This window comes from Hermetia illucens, chromosome 5, assembly GCF_905115235.1.
Source record: "Hermetia illucens chromosome 5, iHerIll2.2.curated.20191125, whole genome shotgun sequence".
NCBI lineage: Eukaryota > Metazoa > Arthropoda > Insecta > Diptera > Stratiomyidae > Hermetia > Hermetia illucens.
Window position 1 is genome coordinate 87,138,060 of NC_051853.1, and position 12,627 is coordinate 87,150,686.

A 12,627-nucleotide genomic window follows, 5' to 3' on the forward strand; every position below is an offset into this window, starting at 1 on the left:
ACCCTTTCCGCCCCCATCTTGTCAGACCTGGTTATGCCTAGAACCTCTTAACTGGTGCTGGTTGCCAATGTTGACGTCTTCTATAGGCTAGAAATATTCAATCTAACCTATTGCTAAGGGGGCTAAGCTAGGCAGTCTAGGTTCTCCATGGTCCGGTCCGTCATCAAATGTCTGCGAACTCATGATTGTGTTTTTGACAAAATAAAATATAGTTGGTTATCTGTTAGCAAACAATTTTAATGGCCCACAGTATTGATTTTTTTTTCACATGTCTGTACGTAATGTAAATTACATGCTTACTGTGCAATATCAACTCTACCTCAATTACCAATAAGTTATACATCGGTTAAAATTTAAAAATCTTATCCGCCGGTTGGCGGTTGTTGGATTTGATAAGCTTAGGCTGTCAGTTGCTCCGATGGGAACCTCGAGCACCATGTACTCATTCGTTGTTATGCGTGTGACTTCCAATGTCAAAGGCGCCAGACGTGTTGCGGTTCGGTCGCTTCTTCACTGACTTTTTTGGTTTATTTGGGTTCCCGTTGAATTTTAGTTAAAATGACTCACTTAATTATCTTTGCTTAAGGGGATTTTACTCACAGCTCGTCACAATGGACAAGGAACGGTACGGGGCTGTGTTTGTTATCAGGAAATTCGTTGTGAAATTGTGTTTCTTTCAGATTTTCTCTACTCCTCCTCGAGCCCAATGAGATCTACTTCGAAGACTTTTCAGTAGATTTGCTGCCGAACCCAGAGGAGCCCATTAATGCCGAGAACTGCAGACCTGTTATGGGGCGGCTCAAATTGTGCTCCAAGTCGCTTGTTTTCGACCCGAAGGACATCAAGTCACCAATTCTGAAAATCCCCTTCAAGGATTGCACAGAAATAACTACGTGGCCTCTAATCAGGCCGGAAAATCAACTTTTGATCAGGTAAACAAAAAATTTCAGCATTTAAGCACGCGCGACTAGATAAACAGGTAAACAGCAATTTACACTCAACTGAGCATTTGTTTTTTAAAAGGTGCTCGCAGTACATTAAGATGCTGGAAGGCAACGTTCTGGCTCCGTACGAGTTCGTAGTTGAGAGGAAAACCTTTCTTTTTCTCTTCCACTATGCAAATGTCAACGATTACTTCTTGCAGCTATGTCAGCAGTTGCATAGAGCTTCGAGTCTCCATGCCCTGGATCAAGCCGACATGGTAACTTTCTCATATGCCGAGTGAACTAGGGAGTAATGGATGTAATAATTGCAGATAGCCACGATTGTCTTCTCGAGGCACAATCGAACCAAATTCAACCCTTTGTGGCTAGAGAGCATTTACGAGAAAATCTTGTTGGAGTGCAAAGTGGATGAGATTAAACCGTTGATTTTCAATCCAGGCAAACTAGTTTTAACAGACACGTGCATTTACTTCCAACCGTACAATAATATCCAACCGGTGAGTAGAAGTTATTCTCCCTTTTTCGATCATAGTTAAAGGGAAACAATGTTTTGCCTTCGTTTTTCACTACCTTCTGCAAAAACAAACTTAATATTGTTTATGCTGGTCATTGTTTTTCATTTTTAACTGTAGTAACGCGTGCTTGAAATTACTCAGTTAAGCTAGCATCCGGCTCAATGCTTCAAAAGAGTATAATTAAAATGAAATTACTAAATTGGTGTCATGATTTGCAGAGTGTGAACTCTTTTTCCTGGATAGAAACGCGTTGGTAAACAATCTAAAGATTTGTTTTGATATATGATGTGAGGTTTCCAGTTTTTGTCTTGTATTATATGTGGGTAACAATGTGCCAAGCAATTCTTAATATCTTTAAATTATTTTGTTTGCGCGAACAATATTGTTATCATTTTTTGGTATACCTAAAATACAGCGTGATCGCAGTTTTGAGTGACAAGTTTTCGACAGTTAAATTGGTGGATGAGGGGATGAGGAGTTTATGGGAAGGGGGAGAGGGAGGCTCTTCTCTTCAACCCTAATAAAAACTCGTGGTAGTCGCCCGACCTTAATAAGTTATGGCCCTCAAACTGGGCTTTTTTGATGTCTTCATGGGAAAGCGTTGAATTTTCAACTCCCGTCTGCGAGGGGAAGAAGATCGGAAGGATATGTAAAAGAAAGAGGAAGCTCTTCCTTTTTAATCATCACCAACGGCGCAACAACTGGTATATGGTCTTAATAAAGAACTCCAGGTACCCTTGTTTTGCGCCGAGGTCCACCAATTCGCTATCCCTAAAAGTTGTCTGGCATCCTGATCTACGCCATCGTTCCATCTCAGACAGGGTCGGTCTTGTTTTCTTTTTTACCGTAGATATTGCCCTTATAGACTTTCCGGGTGGGATCATCCTCATCCATACGGATTAAGTGACCCGCCCACCGTAACCTATTGGGCCGGATTTTATCCACAACCGGATGGCATGGTATCGCTTATAATTTTCGTCGTTATGTAAGCTACGAAATCATCTATCCTCATGTAGGGAGCCAGAAAATCTTCATAGGATTCTTCTCTCGAACACGGCCAAGAGTTCGCAATTTTTCTGGCTAAGAAGAAGGTCTCCGAGGAATACATAAAGGCTGGCAAGATCATAGTCTTATACAGTAAGAGCTTTGACCCTATGGTGAGACATTTCGAGCGAAACAGTTTTTGTAAACTGAAAAGAGCTCTGTTGGCTGCCAATAATCGTGCGTGGATTTCACCATCGTAGTTGTTATCGGGTGTGATTTTCGACCCTAGATAGGAGAAATGTTCAACGATCTAAAAATTTTGGTCTTTTATCTTTATTCTTCCCGTTTGACCAGTGCGGTTTGATGTTGTTGGTTGGTTGGTTTCTGGTGCTGATGTTGCCACCATATATTTTGTCTTACTTTCATTAATGTGCAGCCGAAGATCTCGCGCCGTCTGCCCGATCTGGATGAAGGGAGTTTGTACGTGTCGGGTCGGTCTTCCCATGATGTCGATATCGTCAGCATAGGCCAGTAGTGGGATGAACTTAAAGAGGATCGCACCCCTCGAATTTATTTAGCTCTGGCCAAGCTCTGGTCAATAAGGCGGATTTGCGCTCAATATAATTCGTAGTCGTAGTGTCCGGATAGCTGAGTGGTTAGAGCACAAGGCTGTAGTTTGTACGTGTCGGGTCGGTCTTCCCATGATGTCGATATCGTCAGCATAGGCCAGTAGTGGGATGAACTTAAAGAGGATCGCACCCCTCGAATTTATTTAGCTCTGGCCAAGCTCTGGTCAATAAGGCGGATTTGCGCTCAATATAATTCGTAGTCGTAGTGTCCGGATAGCTGAGTGGTTAGAGCACAAGGCTGTCGTACGGAAGGTCGCGGTTCAGATCTCACTGGTGGCAGTGGGATTTGTATTATGATTTGATGTCGGATATCAGTCGACTCAGCTGTGAATGAGTACCTGAGTCAAATCAGGGTAATAATCTCGGGCGATGGCAATTCTGATCACATTGCCTCCTACATTGCCTGTAGTGTACCGTTAAGGTTTTGAATGAAGTGCTCTAACACACTTCAAGGCCCTGATCCAATATGGAATGTTGCGCCAACGATTGTTATTATTATTTTAATTCGTAGTCTTGTTGTGCAGCACTTAACATCTGCGAGTCGCTTCGAGTACGCTGCTCCCAAGGCAGAGGTGAGGCAGCGTCTGACGATTTGCCCCTGCCCTGGTAAGAAATCGTAAAGCCATCATCGCCTGACATTTTTTTATCAAGGATCACTTTCTCCAGGGTCAGGTTGAAGAGGTCGCATGATAGGACATCCCCTTGTCTTAGACCGTTGTTTGCCTCGAGAGTGATCCTGTTGCTTTTATTTGGCCTCGCACGTTGGTCAGCCTAGTCAGTGTTATTAATTTCATCGGGATACCGAATTCTCTCATGGCCGTGTACAGTTTCACCCTAGTTATGCTATCATAGGCGACCTTAAAGCCGATGAAAAGATAGTGCAACTGATGTCCATTTTCCAACATTTTTGCCATCGCTTGCCGCAGAGAGAAAATCTGATCTGTTGCTGATTTTCTTGGAGTGAAGCCTCTTTGGTATGGACCAATGATGTTCTGGGCGTATTGGGCTATCCAACCTAGCCAGATAGCGGAGAATATCTTATAGATGGTACTCAGCAATGTGATATCTCTATAATTGCTGCACTGTGTGATATCCCACTTTTTATGTACGAGACAGATAATGCCTCGTTGCCAATCGTCAGGCATTGATTCGCTGTCCCATACCTTGAGCATAAGTTGGTGAACCACTTGGTGTAACTGGTCGCCTCCATATTTAACCAATTCGGCTGTAATTCCACCGGCTCCTGGCGACTTATGATTTTTAAGCCGATGAATTGTACGGACTGTTTCTGCTATACTTCGTGGTGGCAGTATTTGTCCGGCGCCTTCAGTTGGTGGGACCTACAACTCGTCGATGTTCTGGTTGTTGAGCAGTTCATCAAAGTACTCAACCTATCGCTCCAATATCCCCATTCTGTCGGAAATCTGCTCTCTTCTCTCTCCGATCCCCTCCCTCTGCTCTCTTCTCTCCGATCGCTTCTCTTCCCTCTCCTCTCTCATCTTCCCTCGTTGTCTCGGCAGGATGAGCATTGAAGTGTATAAGGCTTCATCCGGCTGACTTGTTAGTAAAACTTCCCGCCTGGTGCAATTGCCCCCTGTACTTTTCGAATTCCCCGACCTGTTGGTTCTCCCAGACTTCCTTTTCCGTCTGTGTGGTCGCTTCTCCGTTCGCTGGAATTCCTGGTAAGCCTCTGCGCGTGCCCACGTCTTTTGAGAATGCAGCATTCTTCCATTCCGTTGCTAGTTTACATTCGTCGTCGAACCACGCTTATCGTATTTATGATAACGTTCTTCAGGTGATTGTGAAGATCATTTGTTGATGCTTCATCTCCAGGACATCTGTTAGCTGCGGCATTCATTTCCACCTTATAAGTGTTACGGAGGACTGTGTTGGGAATGGCTTCAGTATTCACGCTCACCTGATTGTCAGAGGGGATTGTACGTGGTGTTGTAATTCGAGTTCGGAGCCAACGAGATAGTGATCCGAGTCTATATTGGCTGATATGTTCTTATATTCATCAAGGCTGAGAGGTGGCGGCGTTCGATCAGCACGTGGTCAATTTGGTTGAAAGTGGTCGCATCTGGAGAGGCCCACGTATGCTTGTGGACCATTTTCCGCACAAAGCAGGTACTTTCAACATCCATTTCGTGCGATACTGCTAATTGAATAATCCACAGTCCGTTATCATTGGTATCCCTATGTACGCTATGGGAACCGACATACCACCTGAATACCGGCTCCATCCCTACTTGACTATTGAAATCTCCAAGTACGATTTTGATATCATACTTGGGACAGGCTTCGAGGGCCCGCTCAACTGCCTCGTAGAAGGTATCCTTCTCCGACTTTGCAGTCTCCTCTGTAGAGGCGTGAACGTTTATGAGGCGTATATTTCTAAATTTGCCTCGCAAACGCAGCTTGCATAGCCGCATAGCTTATATTTTCAAAGCCGATTTCATTTTTTGGCTGACTAAGAAACCTACTCCGAGCACATGGTTTACTGGATGGCAACTATAATATATGGTGTAGTGGCTCTTCTCCAGGAAACTCGTTCCTGTCCAACGCATCTCCAGCAACGCTGTTACATCAGCCTTATATTGGGGCAGGGTATCGGGTAACTGCTTGGCAGCTCCATCTTTGTACAGGGAGCGCACGATCCATGAGAAAATGCGCAAATCGTTATTCCCTTGTCGTTGCTGCATTTGTCGTTGTATAGTCAATCCAGTCCGAGGCTCCTTTTGTGGCTTCGTAACGTTTTGTTTTCCGTATAGGGTTGTCAGTTCTACCAAACCTTCAACCTGGAGCACCAGTTGGTACAATTAGTTCCGTTTTCAGGCGCGGGAGGCTCGCCTTTATCTTTCTCCGTCTAGAGCTTTTCGTTAAGAAAGAGCTCCCAGCGGTCGCCACGTGGAAGTGGAGATAGGGTTTGGTAGTAGAGCTGTTGGTGTTGGTTCAGCAGGCGTCTCCCAGGCTTTATGCTCCATCGTGGGTACCAATCCACGTTTCGCCCTGGGACCAATACTACCCTTTGATCACTCCTCGCCTCCCCCACTTTTTAATCCCGTTTGATAATTGCGGCGGTCCCCCCTCCTTCAAGTAGTAGTATTTCGAAAGTATTATATATTGAAAATGATCAGTCAAAATCCCAGATTGAAAATCAAAATCTTCCTAAAAATATGACTCTTTTCGGTGAGTTGGCTCATTTCGAATCACTCACTTAGCTGAGTCGACTCAGCAGAGTCAGTATTATTTTCACTTCGCCTATAGCACTATGAAAAAATCTTCCAACCATTGCTTGAATTCGTCATCTTGACGTCTTACCCATTCCTCTTGACGTTTTCTAGATTCTTCTACATGCTTTCTAAATTCTTCTTGTTGCTTTCTAGTCAACTCTTCCATAAATGTTTCCATCTTTTCTTGTGTTTTGGAGATAGCTTGCATTAGAGTTGCAATAATGTTATCATTTATCGTGGTCGTTTCAACTGCTTCTTCGCGATTCTCAACAGACGTTGTAGGCTCACACTGGAATTCACATTCCTCAACATTAATACCTCGCGACTCTAAAGCTTCGCGATACTATTCTATTACTTACTTAACTCTATTTGAATCGATGTTGGTGTGGAAAGTATTTCGGAGCCTAGACACCAGATAGTGGCAACTTCATGATTTTTTTCAGATTTTTTGGTTGAGTAGATTTTGAGACTGTCTCTGAAAGAAATGGCCAATTTCCAGCCCCCGAACTCCATTTTTTTGCATCAACTGGCAGAACTGAGGTCAGTTTTGGAAAACATTAACCTGGACCTTTCATTTGATCCTCGACATGACTACAGGGTGAGCCATTTACATATGACTGGTTTGTTTTTAAAATTAATATTTAAGGAGATCTAAATGCTCGCCGTTTGTCCTGACGACATAATGGGTTGGTTGATCCGCATTTTTCATCACTTTCTCGAAGGTTGATTTCGGTATAGCTGCTATTTCACGTTCGATGCTGGTTTTCAGTTGAGCCAGAGTCTGTGATTTGTCAATGTAAACTTTCGATTTCAAATATCCCCATAAATAGAAGTCTAGTGAAGACACGTTTAGTGAACGCGATGGCCAGTCAAAACCGCCATTTTTCGAAGCCAGCAGGGAAAAATGTCCTCAATAAATTGATAATGGCGCCCAGAGGATGGCATGGCGCGCCACTTTGTTGGAATCAAAAGTTATGCATTCGTTTTCGTCATACAATTGGCATCGGTTATCAGAGCTCGATAAGGCTCACAGTTGACAGCAACTGGCTTCGATCGCTCGTCCTCGAAGAAGTACGGCGCAATCACAAACTTAGCAGAAAGGTCACTCCTCGGTCATAGAGAGGCTCTTCGTGCATAAATTGTGGATTTTCACTAGCGTATTGGTGGCAATTTTGTTTGTTCACTGCTCCATTCAGTGAGAAATGTGCCTCGTGGGATATGATGGTTTGCCGTCAAAAATCACCATCATTCGCGGCCACGTTTTTGCAAAGGTAGCCCGTGCAATCGCGATACTTTTCGTTAGAATACCTTGGACGCAGTTTTTTTAGACGCTTGGAGTTGCCTAGATTACAGCTTACTGTGAACTTTTCGCACAGATGATTTATAGTACTTTTTGCGGGAAGGAATGCAAATTGAGTGGCCCCAATTGAAAAATTGTTCTGGATATTCAACAACAATTTCGGCACGCTCGGGCGGCGTATAGTAGTATGGTTATTCTCCTCAAAAATGCATCAAACATACTTTGACACTTGTCCATTCGACAACATATGTCAAAGTTATTACGGACTTCTACGGATCGCATGTAAATGGCCCAAGCTGTATATTCGATGAAAAAACAAAATTTAGACCCTTCTTTTGCACGCCTCCCCCTTAATCTTAACGTAGAACGATATTACTTACTGTATCCTTTGGGGTTCACGGTTTGTATCTTCCCAATAAATTGCATATCAATTGGAGTAACTGTTCCTGAAAAAAGTACGTGTGACAGATAGACAGAAGGACAGACAGACAGTAAACCAATTTTAATATGGTTTTGTTTTACATAAAGCCGTAAACAAAAGATCCCATATACTGTCAGATATTTTCTAAACCAAAAGGCTGTGTGCCCCGATGGCTCAAGTGGTCTATGGGCTGTCGCAGCGGAAGTTCGCGGTTCAAATCTCACTGGTGGCAGAGGGATTTGTTATCGCGACTGGATGTTGGATACCAATTGGCTCAGCTGTGAATGAGTACCTGAGCCAGGGTAATAATCTCGGGCGAACGCAATACTGACCACATTGTCTCCTACAGTGTACTGCAGTGTACCGTTATGGCCTTGAATGAAGTGCTCTAATACACTTCAAGGCCCTGATCCAATATGGATTGCTGCGCCGACGATTACTATTAAATGGCTGGGAATCGTGATTTTTGCGAATGAGCGAAATTGATCGTAAATGTTCGCCCGTAGCTATTGAAGCGTCATTCCGTTGATACGCGCTTGCTTATTTGTTTGAAATTAAGGCTGAGGAACGTGGGCGGCCCTTAGAAAACTCCAGTCCTTCACGTCTCGTTTAACGAAACTTCACGTGTCTTAAGCTGATGCGTGGGTCTTCACTGTAACCTGAAAAGCAAATAAACGCCGGGATATTGCGTGAACTTAACGGAACATAACAAGCGGGAAATAAGAAAAAAGAAAAAAAAACGCGCGTGAAGCCGTAAAACTTCGGACCCAAATGCCGCGATCGAGAGGGAAGATCCGCGATGGATGACAACCTCAATCAATGCTTTTCCTGCCTCAGGTGCCCATGAGGCGTGGCCTTAGAAAGGTCATTCTCTCACTGCCGAATGATAGCGGGATCAAGAAAGTGGTCAGTGTTAAGCTTGGGAAGTCGGAGTTCCCGGCTCCTGTGAGTAGGTGATCTCTTTCGAGGCTGATATTAGCGTCTCTTTTGCGCCCAATCAGAAGGCAGGTTTTAGATCTAGCGTTGACTGCGATATGGTCGATCTGATTATATTTCCGTTGCCGTTGAGAACGCCACACAGACCTTTCACCGATAACAGAATTTTTATAAAAAATTACGGGTTTCAACCGCCCATCATTCTCTCTGAATCTGATGTTGGTCTAGTTACACATCGCTGTTCCCAAGGCGCCACCAACACAGTTGGCAAATCCTCCCACATATCAATTAGCAAGTTTCTCAGAAATAATAAAATATTTCACTAATTTTAAAAAATTCACCAATTTTCTTTATTATAGTACCCAGTGATAAAAATAAAGTTAAGCAGCATTACCAATACAATAAAAAGGCGATTCTTACTCCGACATACGGTAAATTATACATTTAACTTTATCTGCTACATCTATAACTCGAAAACTTTTTAAGGGCCTTGAAATAAGATGGGAGGATTCGAAGCACCTCTACGTGTCGTTTCGTAACCTAGATGAGCGCAATAACTTTTGCGGTTTATTGGGAGAACAATCGTCGTACAACCCCACGAATGAAGAACCAGAAAGTATGATGTTAAAATGGCAGAATCGTTTAATATCCAATTACGATTATCTTGTCTACTTAAATAGGTAAGGCTTGGAATGTAAATAATATGCGCATATTCTACTTCTTGGCTGGATTTATAGATGTTTGTTGAACTCAACTTGACAATTTCAAACATTTTTTCTGAAACAAAAGTTTAGCAGATCGCACGGTTGAAGACCTAACACAATATCCAGTATTTCCTTGGGTCCTTACCGACTACACTTCCAATAAGATAGACGTTAATGATGAAAGCATTTATAGAGATCTTTCGAAACCAATGGGTGCCTTAAATCCGGAAAGGCTGGAACGCCTGAAAGAGCGATGCGAAGAGATGGGAAATCCAAAGTGCGTAATGTGAAACATCAGCTTGAGTTGCAGTGCATTCAGTTTTTCGTATATCTTTTTTTTTCTATTTAGATTCTTATATGGATCACATTATTCAGCTCCTGGCTTCGTCTTATTTTACTTGGTAAGGTGTATTAAGCTGCAACTGGTAACGGAAGTCATAGAATGATGTTTATTTGTAAAGGTTCGAAAATATCCTCATCTGATGCTGTGCTTACAAAATGGAAGGTTCGACCATCCAGATCGAATGTTTAACAAATTGTCGGATACATTCAGTAACTGCTTAAACAACATGTCTGATTTTAAGGTAAATTTTTTCACGCCACACTTAAGACAGTTGCTTATGTTTCTGCTGACCAGGAACTAGTTCCCGAGTTTTATGATGTATCACAGAATGGTGACTTTTTGGTCAATTTACATAAAATTAATTTTGGGTTTCGGTCAGATGGTACGCCTGTCAACCATGTAACTTTACCACCGTGGGCAAAAAACTCTCCAGAACAGTTTGTACGAACTTTAAGGTAACAGATTGCAATAATCTGTTTGTATTGAGACCTAATATGTGATTTTCAGAGAAGCTTTAGAAAGTGATTATGTTTCGAAGAACCTCAATCATTGGATCGATTTGATATTTGGATATAAGCAACGGGGCGAGGAGGCGCTCAAAGCAAATAACCGTAATGATTGCAAATTATATAAATTTATACTTTATTACGTAATTTTTTTCTCCAGTATTCTACCATTTGTGTTATGAAGGTGCTGTCGATTTGGACACTGTTAAAGATGCAAATGCTCGGCACGCATTGGAAATTCAAATTTCGGAATTCGGACAAATTCCAAAGCAGCTTTTTACCAGGCCTCATGTATCTCGAGACACAGAAAGTTCCTTACAAATTGAGAGTCCTAAAAGAAGAAGTCTAGGTACTTGTAAATTTAAAATTTCACTTTGGTTACTAACCGGAGAGCCTTTGAAGGTGCGAATACCTCATTTGGACTGGAATTGAAAGGTTCCTATCCCGCTCACAAGGAACCAATTACTTCGTTATCCATAGACGGTGACTGTATCATTTCCACAGGGAGAGATGGCGTTCTGAAACTCTACAATATCGAAACTAACAAACAAATTCGGTAACGTTTGTAACCAGCAAATGAAAAATAAAATTGATCAACTGCTGTCTTTCGTCCATAGAAACTTAGCAATTGCGGATGTTCCTCTAAGCGCCTGTTTTAAAATTGCAAATTCGAGTGTGCTTGTCATTGCCTCGTGGGATGATACAATGTAATTGGTGAATATTTTCTTTCCTGTTCAAGTTTTAACAGTTTTGCCTTTCAGTTTATTGTATAACTGTGATTATGGCCGAATCTCAGATGTTATTCCAGCGCATGATGATGCTGTTTCTGCTTTGAGCCTCGTGTCTGACCTAGGAATACTCATATCCGGTAGCTGGGATTGTAGCGTGAAGTAAGATTTGACACTGTATTAGTTAAATTGTCCACCAATTTAGTCATCAATGGAAATAAGAAGCTCATTTACTATGCGTTATAGAGTAATAGTAAAAGATAGGGACCAGCAGTTAAGCTGATAAAGTGATAATTCCAATTTAGTTCTTTTGCCTTTCCATTTCAATTGTTACTTAACATGTTCAAGTGAAATAGTAGCAGAGAAAATGAAGAAAAATAACGCAATCATAATCATTTCAGAATATGGAAGGGATTCACCGACATGGAATACAAAAGCTTTCGCTTATCGGAATCAATGATCGGGTATTGCTCATTCGATGAAAAAATAACTTGTCTTGACAGCAGAAGAAAAGACTTTCTAGTGAATATTGCCGCTGCGACAGCGACTGGTGAAATTTTCGTTTGGGAAATTGATGCTCAGAATATAGTTAAAAGCAAGACTTGTGAAATACCCAGTACAGAGCCAAAACGACTGGCCAAACATAAAACTGAAATCACTAGTCTGGCTTTCAATTCCACCGCAACCAAGCTAGCATCTTGTAGTGTAGATAAAATGTTCTGTGTAACGGATGTAGTCACTGGGATGAATCTGTTTAGCAAGGGCTTAGAGAATTCACCAACGTCGTTGAGTTGGTGCGGCGAGAGCGAATTTATACTGATAGTTGATGTGAGTGGGCACTTGGCGATTTGGAATCTCCTCGAAGGAAATTTAAAATGTGATATCACTGCTACAGATGGTAATTTTTATTGGATTATAACCATAACCTAAGTTATTCAATGATTTTTTCCTTTAGGACCACTTTCCTGCGTGTGCTATGATGAACGAAAGCAACTTGTAATCACAGCTGGCAGAGAAAAGAACGATTACCAGATAAAATGCTGGGTATTGAAATAATTGTAATTAAACTGTCCGATTTTGGGAAGTATTAATATAGGAAAAATGTTTTTATCGTATATTGTCCAAGTTTTATGAGTGTATTGGTAATAAATTATTTGATATCGAAGATATATTCACTTTCATTTCGACTGTACTTCTTCTGTATTTCGCTTTCATCACGATGATGCAGAAGCCCAAGTTGAGCGTTGGTCTTGTATTTGAAACCCTCAGAAGTGATCTACTATCTGCATCAATTGAGTGTATCTGCTCTTAGTTTTCGACTCATTAACCCTGAGTCCTACTTCCCTGACTGACTCTTGCTTTTGGCCTTCTTCGAAATAGCCTT

General features: G+C 42.0%; 1 protein-coding gene across 1 annotated transcript; it reads left to right on the forward strand.

Annotated features, from left to right (window-relative positions):
• Nucleotides 1-322: 322 nt before the first annotated feature.
• Nucleotides 323-12,408, forward strand: LOC119658015 (protein FAN-like). Its single transcript, XM_038065244.1, has 17 exons — nucleotides 323-625; nucleotides 681-932; nucleotides 1,024-1,201; nucleotides 1,256-1,441; nucleotides 9,322-9,393; nucleotides 9,449-9,642; nucleotides 9,752-9,943; nucleotides 10,016-10,067; nucleotides 10,128-10,250; nucleotides 10,304-10,464; nucleotides 10,517-10,620; nucleotides 10,676-10,864; nucleotides 10,918-11,071; nucleotides 11,133-11,222; nucleotides 11,277-11,405; nucleotides 11,645-12,141; nucleotides 12,199-12,408. Exons 1-17 carry the CDS (start codon nucleotides 612-614, stop codon nucleotides 12,297-12,299), a joined length of 2,688 nt encoding a protein of 895 aa, XP_037921172.1. The 5' UTR covers nucleotides 323-611; the 3' UTR covers nucleotides 12,300-12,408.
• Nucleotides 12,409-12,627: the final 219 nt, after the last annotated feature.

Coding starts and splice junctions, on each gene's coding strand:
- LOC119658015 (XM_038065244.1), top strand. Junction 1,442..9,321: donor CGTACAATAATATCCAACCG/GTGAGTAGAAGT, acceptor TCTTTATTATAG/TACCCAGTGATAAAAATAAA. Junction 11,072..11,132: donor GAAACTAACAAACAAATTCG/GTAACGTTTGTA, acceptor TTTCGTCCATAG/AAACTTAGCAATTGCGGATG.